Source organism: Planococcus citri, chromosome 1, assembly GCF_950023065.1.
Source record: "Planococcus citri chromosome 1, ihPlaCitr1.1, whole genome shotgun sequence".
In the NCBI taxonomy this organism is placed as follows: domain Eukaryota; kingdom Metazoa; phylum Arthropoda; class Insecta; order Hemiptera; family Pseudococcidae; genus Planococcus; species Planococcus citri.
In genome coordinates, this window is record NC_088677.1 from 32063316 (window position 1) to 32072045 (window position 8730).

The 8730-nt window shown below is 32.0% G+C and overlaps 2 protein-coding genes across 2 annotated transcripts; one reads left to right on the forward strand and one right to left on the reverse strand.

The window, feature by feature from the left end:
- The first annotated feature begins 202 nt into the window (after nt 1-202).
- Nucleotides 203-3620, forward strand: ari-1 (E3 ubiquitin-protein ligase ariadne-1). Its single transcript, XM_065343835.1, has 10 exons — nt 203-560; nt 911-1063; nt 1147-1209; nt 1286-1501; nt 1574-1795; nt 1873-2003; nt 2084-2288; nt 2365-2478; nt 2555-2667; nt 2741-3620. The coding sequence occupies exons 1-10, from the start codon at nt 351-353 to the stop codon at nt 2820-2822; spliced, it is 1509 nt and encodes a 502-aa protein (XP_065199907.1). The 5' UTR covers nt 203-350; the 3' UTR covers nt 2823-3620.
- Nucleotides 3621-3706: 86 nt separating this feature from the next.
- betaggt-I (geranylgeranyl transferase type-1 subunit beta) lies at nt 3707-6870 on the reverse strand. The gene is made up of 8 exons (XM_065343836.1): nt 5645-6870; nt 5434-5555; nt 5132-5357; nt 4918-5050; nt 4721-4840; nt 4542-4652; nt 4335-4464; nt 3707-4255 (listed from the first exon to the last, which is right to left on the reverse strand). Exons 1-8 carry the CDS (start codon nt 5746-5748, stop codon nt 4137-4139), a joined length of 1065 nt encoding a protein of 354 aa, XP_065199908.1. The 5' UTR covers nt 5749-6870; the 3' UTR covers nt 3707-4136.
- Nucleotides 6871-8730: the final 1860 nt, after the last annotated feature.

Consider the following 8730-nt stretch of genomic DNA (forward strand, 5'->3'; position numbering starts at 1 on the left):
GCAAAACGCTGTTCTTTTTTCTTTTATTTCATTACAAAAAATTAACTAACAAAAACTGAAAAGTTGGTGAAGTATCATTTATCAATCAACTTATCAAGCGAAAGAAGTTAAGAGAGTGAGCCGGATTGAAGAGTCATGAAAAGAATCAGAATCAAAGTGATTCGACTCTTTTGGACTAGGAGTCGGTGAATCTAGCACGACCCGTTGAAACTTCGAAGGTTTCGCTTATTGCTTTTGCAATTTGCGTCTATTTGTATTCCCTTTTGGTTCTGACCTTATCTAAATTTTCTTGTGATAAAATTTTAAGTGAAAGCGTCCTCAAAATTAATAAAAAGTCGGTTGAGATTATTATGAACTCTGATGAGGAGATTCCTTCAGACGAAATTGACTCTGGTAATGAATCCAGTGGTGATGATGTTGAGTTCCCAATGGATGTTGAAAGTAATACATCAAGGGAGAAGCAGAACGAAGCAGAAGATTACCCCTTTGAAGTTCTGTCTACAGAACAAATCGTCCAGCACATGGTAGATTCGATCAAAGAAGTGAATTCCGTTATACAAGTATGTTATTCATTGTTGAATTGTATGTAAGCATGTACCTTAATCAGCAGAACATGCTCCTATCTTTTGTTTCTACGCGTGGTATTCCGAGTAATTATCCTATTTATCAATGAGATTTCCAAAGTAAGCCTTTAATTCATCTATTTTCACACCAATATTCTTTAATTTCCTTATCACATTCGTGGTGGTGTTTGCGTGGAAATTCCAACTGATGATTCATACATATGTATTTATTCCAAAGCCTTACTGTTCTCGTATTACCTTCAACTCAAGTTTATTCATTTGCGAAATAATATTCACTAACGAAATCGATTGACCTTAATATTTTGTTTGTTTGTGTGACATTTCAGGTGCCTCATACTACGATTAGAATTCTATTAAATCACTTCAAATGGGATAAAGAAAAATTAATGGAAAGATTCTACGATGGCGATCCTGAGCAATTATACACTGAAGCTAGAGTCATTAATCCTTTTCGAAAACCGGTCAATGTACCGAAAAAAGTATGCCATTGTAGTAACCACCAAATATAATACGCAAAGTAAACAATTTTTCAATGTTTAATCCCCTATACCATGAATTTTAGCCTTCTCGAAGATCCACTGGTACTGAAGAATGCGAAATCTGCTACATGACTCTGCCGACCTCAGTAAGAATCAGCTGTTTCGTTATTCCATGTGTGTTGATTACTCTTGTTATTTTCACTGAAATATTTTATATCATAGATGATGACAGGACTGGAATGTAACCATAGGTTCTGTACTCAATGTTGGACCGAATATCTAACTACTAAAATTATGGAAGAAGGATTAGGTCAAACCATTTCATGCGCCGCACATGGGTGCGATATCCTGGTCGATGATGCTACCGTTATGCGTTTGGTTAAAGACTCAAAAGTTAGATTAAAATATCAACAAATTATTACGAATAGTTTTGTGCAAGTGAGTTGGATTTCTACGTCGTGGCAATTTTTTCTTATCACAAATAATTTTTACATTATGTAAATGTTGCAGTGTAATCGATTATTAAGGTGGTGTCCATCGCCAGATTGCAATAATGTGATTAAAGTTCAAAGTGTTGAGCCTCGCCCTGTAACCTGCAAGTGTTTACACACGTTTTGCTTTTTATGTGGTGAAAATTGGCATGATCCCGTGAAATGTCACTTGTTGAAGAAATGGATCAAGAAATGTGATGATGATTCGGAAACATCGAACTGGATCGCAGCTAATACGAAGGTATTGGAGAATGTTTCGGTTTGCACGATTTTTTTTCTGCTCTTTGTTACGTTTCTAAAATTCATCATTTTTCGCAGGAATGTCCAAAATGTAACGTAACGATAGAAAAAGACGGCGGTTGTAACCACATGATATGCAAAAATCAGAATTGCAAAGCTGATTTCTGTTGGGTTTGTTTAGGACCGTGGGAACCCCATGGATCGTCGTGGTTAGTGTAAAATTTGTGCTATATGCTGTTTCTCATCATTGCATCATTAATATTCTTCTTCTTTCATCTTCCTATCTCAGGTATAACTGCAATCGCTACGATGAACAAGAAGCCAAAGCTGCTCGCGATGCTCAAGAAAGATCGAGGTCAGCTTTGCAAAGATATCTATTCTACTGTAATCGTTATATGAATCATATGCAGTCATTGAAATTCGAACACAAATTATACGCTTCGGTCAAAGGTAAAATGGAAGAAATGCAACATCATAATATGTCTTGGATTGAAGTAAGTTTGTTTTCAAGTATTCTCTGGTACCTTTTTTCTATGATGAATTTCTAATCACAATACATTTCGATTTCAGGTTCAATTTTTGAAAAAAGCCGTAGATATTTTATGTCAATGCAGACAAACGTTGATGTATACGTACGTGTTCGCATTCTATCTTAAAAAGAATAATCAGTCCGTTATATTCGAAGTGAGTAAACTTGAAGAAATCTATAATAATGTAAGACAGAACAGTATTTCATTTATGATATATTTTGGTTTTTTAGGACAATCAAAAAGATTTAGAAAGCGCCACTGAAACCTTATCTGAATATTTGGAACGTGATATCACATCAGAAAATTTAGCTGATATTAAACAGAAAGTGCAAGATAAATATAGGTTGGTTCATTTTACTTAGGCAATTATTGCTGAAACATTTCCTATTTAATTATTGTAATCTTGAATTCCTCAGATATTGTGATAGCCGAAGAAAAGTATTGTTAGAACACGTACACGAAGGCTACGAAAAAGATTGGTGGGTTTACACAGAATAACATGCTGTGATCTTTACACGTTACTGACGAAAAAATAGTTAATCACCTTTTGTTTTACTTGTAAAAAAAGAGGAAATGTTACCTTTGTAGGTTTTTTTCTTTTTTTTGAATTCATCTTGTAAATATTTACTTTTTATTAATATTTAACGATGTTTTTCTCTTCTGCGTTACTTTTGTAATCAGCGTCAAAAACACTGGGTCATTTGCTAGCCACATTTTTCTTGAAACCTTTACCAAACCATCGTAGATTGTTTGTCATACCTCTTTGTAACATATTCACTTGTTCTCATGTTTCTTCTCTCTTACGTTAATGTATGTATTGTATTTTTCCATTTCAATTTACAATGAGCGCTTTTGTAGCGAAATTGTATTACGACTTCGATGCTTGATTTATCAAATTATCGCGTACGTAGCAAACGCTTTATCCTACCGCTGTTTTCCCCTTCGAAAAAATGAAGAGAAGTTACGTGTTTTTGTATGGATCTATTTTTTATATATCTCGATTTTTTGTACAAATTTCTGGCGATTACCCAATGCCATCTCGCTAGCGCTGAATAATCGCTCAGGAAGCACTGTTAGTGTAAAAGTTTAGCGCAAAAAGGAACTAGCGCCATTCGTGAATGTAAAAATCAATGAAAATTTGAATTTTACCTGTCGTAAATTTCATAACAGATTAATACAAAAATATATATTACATATATATTTTTCGAAGCGCGAATTTTAAGAAATGAAGAAATTTAATTTTTATTGATATTTTATACACATTATATTCTTTTAAATAAATTCGTAAATTGTTTAGTTTTTCTTATTTTTTTGTTTCATTTTGCAACAAATACCTACTTTTATAAAAGTGAATGAAAACGTTGTCTCCTCACAAGTCAGACTAGAATATCATTTACATTTTATTAGACATTACAAAAGATAATACAAAAACAAGTTGAAATAAATAATTAAATGCTAATTTGAAGGAAGAGCGATTAAAAAATAATATTTATCCAGGTAACTAGGAAATTTGTGCAATAATTGCAGTCTTACTGAACCAATGAGGATAAGTTTGAAATTCAAATACTTAATGTTTTTTTTAAAAAAGTAGATTTCATGAAATAGAAGAATCAAGGATGAGCCAAGTGAATGATGCCATTTCTCGTAAAATTATAAAAAAATTTCCGTATTTATATTCAATTTGAATTTGTAACAATTTGTGCGTTCCTTACGTTTGTTCGATTCATTTCCTTTATGTGTCAACACATCTTGATTGAGAAGTTTTGAAACGAAGACAATGTTTCCAAACAAATAACTTGATTTATATCATATTCAGTTATTCCACGTATCGTGCAATTGTTTCAAATGACGAAAAGCTCGCACGGACATGTTTAAAGCTGGATTCATTTCTAGTAAACCCGGTTCTTCCATCAAACTTAACCCGCACAATGCTGCAAAAAAATTAAACAGCGCGTAAAATTTATACTCTGAAGCGAACAATGATCGTAAGCATAACGTATAGTTTCTTACCAAAGTACGTATGCAGTAAATCAACTTCGGTGTACAAAAATTTTGAGAATCCGCCGCGAAATCTATCTTGACAACCCATAATCGATTGCTTGTTTTTTTCTCGATCAACGAAATCAAACGAATCGATTAGCTATAATTAAGAGCAGTAAGAATGAGGTGAGAAATTGTAACCATACAAAATTATCAATCGTGGGGGATTTGAATTACCTTCAACGCGGCGCCTACCCAAAACGAATAGCACGTGTCGACGTCTTTTTCAGGCCTACCTTGGAAGCCCGATTGTTGCCTAAGAATCAGCCATCTTTGGATACGTTTTAGCTACAAAATATTACACCGAATTACTTACCAATAAAATGAAATTTTTAAAACTGAAATTATTTATTTACTTGATTTGGATTTAAAGCTGTTTTCAACTGATCCAATAAATGTAAGGCAGCAATCGCACAAAACGACGAGCCACCGTGTGATTCTAAATTTGGTTCTAGGGAAATACCACCGTCGTAATGCTGAAATCGAAATTCACATCAAGAAACGATGTTTTAATAACTGAATCGGGCTCACTATTCAAAATGAATCTACTTACCACTGATTTGGAGATAAAATCCACACATTTAGGAACATTTATATGAGAAAAATCATTTAAAATGTAACAAATGACAATAGCACAATATACAAATCGCATATCACTTTCACTGCTTCCGACGTTGGCCAGGAAACTGAAAAATAGCTTAGTTGTAATGTAATGTAATGTAATGTATATCAAAATATTCATCTTAGAAACAGTTCTGTAAACCAACCTTCCATTTTCACTTTGAAGATGTTTGATGGATTTCAAAATAGCTGACTTATTCACACGACTGAGATCGTCGCCTAAAATAATCAATGTGCATAAGCACGAATAAGTCATTCCCAATTGTCCAAAATTGTACTCGGATAGGTCGTGATTATCACTGTCTTGAAATACCAAAGTACGAGATCCAAAGAAACCATAATTCATTGCATGACTTTCCTCATGTGCTTCGCCTAAACAAATAATTATTCACACTAGAATAGTAGAAGATAACAACTGTTCGGAAAGATTGTGATCCGATTTAATTACTTCGAGGTTCCGCTTGCATTTGATATATCCAGTCACAAATTGCAGACTTTTCGGCGGCTGAAATACTGTCTATATCATTTAACAAATCCAAACTGGAAACTATGAAAAATATTATAGTTGGTCTGGAAAAAAAACACGTATGTTTTTAGATATGATGCATGGTACATATATGATGAAATAATTATGATAAAATATAACAAGACGACCGTACCTTATTGGTTCATAAGTGGCTAAACTTTTAGGAGCATTATGCAAAAATCTTTGAAGAAACTTTATGTGCAAATTTATTTTCAATTGTCGACTGTCACCACTCATCTTGGTAAACTGCAATACGTACAGATAAGAAATTGAATTCTGTAGTGTCGACTTACGAGTAGAACATTTTACAGGTGATGTTTTACAGAAAGAAAGTAATAAAAAAAACTATCGATGATGAATCGAATTAATACTGAGAATTTCTTGAGAAAAATTATAATAAACACTTTCGGATTTCGGCTCAAGTTGTTATCAAAAATATCAAATTCAAAACATTGAATCAAAGTCATCAAACTTGAAAGGTTGCAGAGGAAGTTCCAAGATTAGCACAGTCCTTTATCGGTAATTACTCAAATTACAATTTTCTATTTCTTTTTCATACTACGAAATACGAATACGAATACGATCCCCTTGCCCCTTGGTCTTGGTTTTATTAGTCTTGGTGCGTCAAAATACCTGTTTAGGCCTTGGCTTGGTGGCTTGATTATAGCGCCTGCCTAAAGCTTGTTCGTCAACTCATTCGACATAGATTTTCATTATATTTTTTCATTCCTGTCAATTTTCATTTTCCTGATGGTCTATCTCAAAACTTCAAAAGTCAAAGTATGGCATTCTTGAGATATTATACTGGTATAGGAGCCTAATTCAATTCCATCCACCATTTTTTCATTTCAATCTACAATATTAAAATTTAAAATAGACCTAATGCCTAATGGCTAATTATGACTATTCGTTTCACTCAAGTAAGGTAATTTTTTTAAAAAAAAGACTCGTGCCTCGTGCGTCGTGCGTCTTGAGTATCTCAACCCAGAACCAGATACATGAACTATTTCTACTATAATGCAAGTATTGTTCAATATTGTTCAATTCTTACAGACAATTTTTTAAGCTACCACCAATAAGTGCTTTTCGAAGAATGCATAATTAAGCTAAACGGTTACCTGTACCAATTAAACTCGAATTAATTTTTAACATGATTTTGATTTATAACGTTGTTATGATTTAATGATCGGAAAATCCACTCATTTTTATAAACTTTCATTGTTTAAGTACTCACCTATATTCTACGTCGCTGACTAGACAAACGTCTGCCAGATGTTGTGTAAAATAACTGAATTTTTGAAGTAGGTACATACTTACCTAAGTACCATTGTTTAGTATGCATATTTGAAATCAGTTCTATTCCATAAATAGTTTTATAATTAATAAATAGGCAATATAATCATCTAAATTTTCCCTCAATTAAATGTTCAATAGGTATGCAAAACTAAAATATTTTTGAAACTAAAAAAAAAAAAATATTCAATGATGAAGCGGTTTTTATCTGATAATAGGAACAATTTGGAAAATTTTCTCATGTATTTTTCTCATTAAAAAAGAAGACAAAAAAATTTAAAATTTCCATCATTGTTTTCAGAAGCTACAATAAGCTATAACATATCAGTTCAGTGACTCAATGTAGTGTTTCTTGGAAAAAATCTATGTCATGAAATGAAATTGTTGAATCTGCTAAGTAATGAGCAATGAAATAACACATCCTACGCATATATGCGTATTACTCTTAAAGCATAATATAGATAGGTATTAACAGCTGCATTACTATTGGCACGTGGATCTTTATATCACATTAGTGTTCTCTGTTTCTGTATTTCATATTGTTAGAAAGGAAACACCAGCGATATTTTATCAGAATGATGATAATTCAAAGTCTTTGGAGAGTTTCATGACTTCCCTTTGTGAAAATATGGAAAATCAAATACTTATTAAAATTTCGGAAATTTCTTAATTAGGTAGTTTCCAAGTAAGTATTTCGAAATTGGAATACGATTTTTAGTAAAAGAAAGATATGAAGCAAATTTGGGAATTGATTCTAAAAGTTTGATCAAGGTTATAAACAAATTTTGAAAATTAAGATTTTGCATTTCAAATAAAAGAATGCTAAGGTGCCTACTCGTACTTATTTATAAATTTAAAAATTTTTTAAATGATAAAATTCAACTTTCGAAATTTTGAAAATTTTGAAATTCATGTTCTAGTGCTACATTATTTTAAAACCGGATGTTCAAGTTACGTAACCAAGTAAATTTTGAAGAAATGGTTTCAAAATTTACGTTTTAAAAATTAGATTTCAAAATAATTTTGAAATTCATGACCTATTTTCCTATTATACTTATTACTCACCTACTCATTATTTAAAAAATGGATTTTCAAAATGTAAACTTTGAAACCAAGTTTTCAAAATTTTGTAAAAATGGTTTTGAAATTTACATTTTGAAAATCAGATTTTAAAATGATGTGAATTTCATAATTTTAAAAATTTGAGTGGAAAATTTTCAAAATAAGCAGCCTATGAACTTGAACCACCAGAAACGATACTACAAAATTTATGTCTCAATTAATCAAAAAAATAAGAAAGCAGTATATCCGAGTGTTGAATTTGATTTTTGTCTTTTTTATGACATTTCCTCATTGCATAAAGAAGCCCCAAAATCCGCTGGAGGCTCCAGAACATCTTGAAACCTCTACCTACTATATCAAAATTCGGATTTCTGTCTTACATTAAATAAAATTTTAATCTTTTGTAGAAAATAATCCAAATTTGAATTTAAAAAAAAAAAATGAAATTCGAGCTTTTGAAATTTAACCCGATGCGATGTATTTTTGGAAAATGTATACCTCGTATATTCTTTCGATTTTTCTATGCCCGCAGTCGAAAAAAATCTTTGCCGGTTGAAGTGTCTTCCTTGTAAGGAAAGAAAAATGAAATAAAAATTATTCGAATCACACACTTCTCTCTACAGAACTACTTTCAATTTAACCTAGTGACCTAGCATGACACTTGTGAATTTTTTCAGTGATTTGCAATCTAGCTTAGGCATACCTAGACGGGTCTAAGGTTTCTCCCCGGATGTTTCGAAATTAGCATTCAAAATTTTAGGAACTTAATCACTCTTGATTTATGATTACCTACCTGGTATATCGTTCTCTTTATTTTCGCCCATGAAATAAAAATATAAATAAAAACGATATGGAGACACGCAC

Excerpts from the sequence above, each read along its gene's own strand:
- betaggt-I (XM_065343836.1), bottom strand. The coding sequence starts at position 5,748 with ATGAGTGGTGACAGTCGACAATTGAAAATAAATTTGCACATAAAGTTT. Across the intron at positions 5,358-5,433 it reads AATGCAAGCGGAACCTCGAA|GCGAAGCACATGAGGAAAGT; the intron begins GTAATTAAATCG and ends TTATTTGTTTAG. Across the intron at positions 5,051-5,131 it reads CTTCAAAGTGAAAATGGAAG|TTTCCTGGCCAACGTCGGAA; the intron begins GTTGGTTTACAG and ends GCTATTTTTCAG.
- ari-1 (XM_065343835.1), top strand. The coding sequence starts at position 351 with ATGAACTCTGATGAGGAGATTCCTTCAGACGAAATTGACTCTGGTAAT. Across the intron at positions 1,210-1,285 it reads ACATGACTCTGCCGACCTCA|ATGATGACAGGACTGGAATG; the intron begins GTAAGAATCAGC and ends TTTATATCATAG. Across the intron at positions 1,502-1,573 it reads TTACGAATAGTTTTGTGCAA|TGTAATCGATTATTAAGGTG; the intron begins GTGAGTTGGATT and ends TAAATGTTGCAG.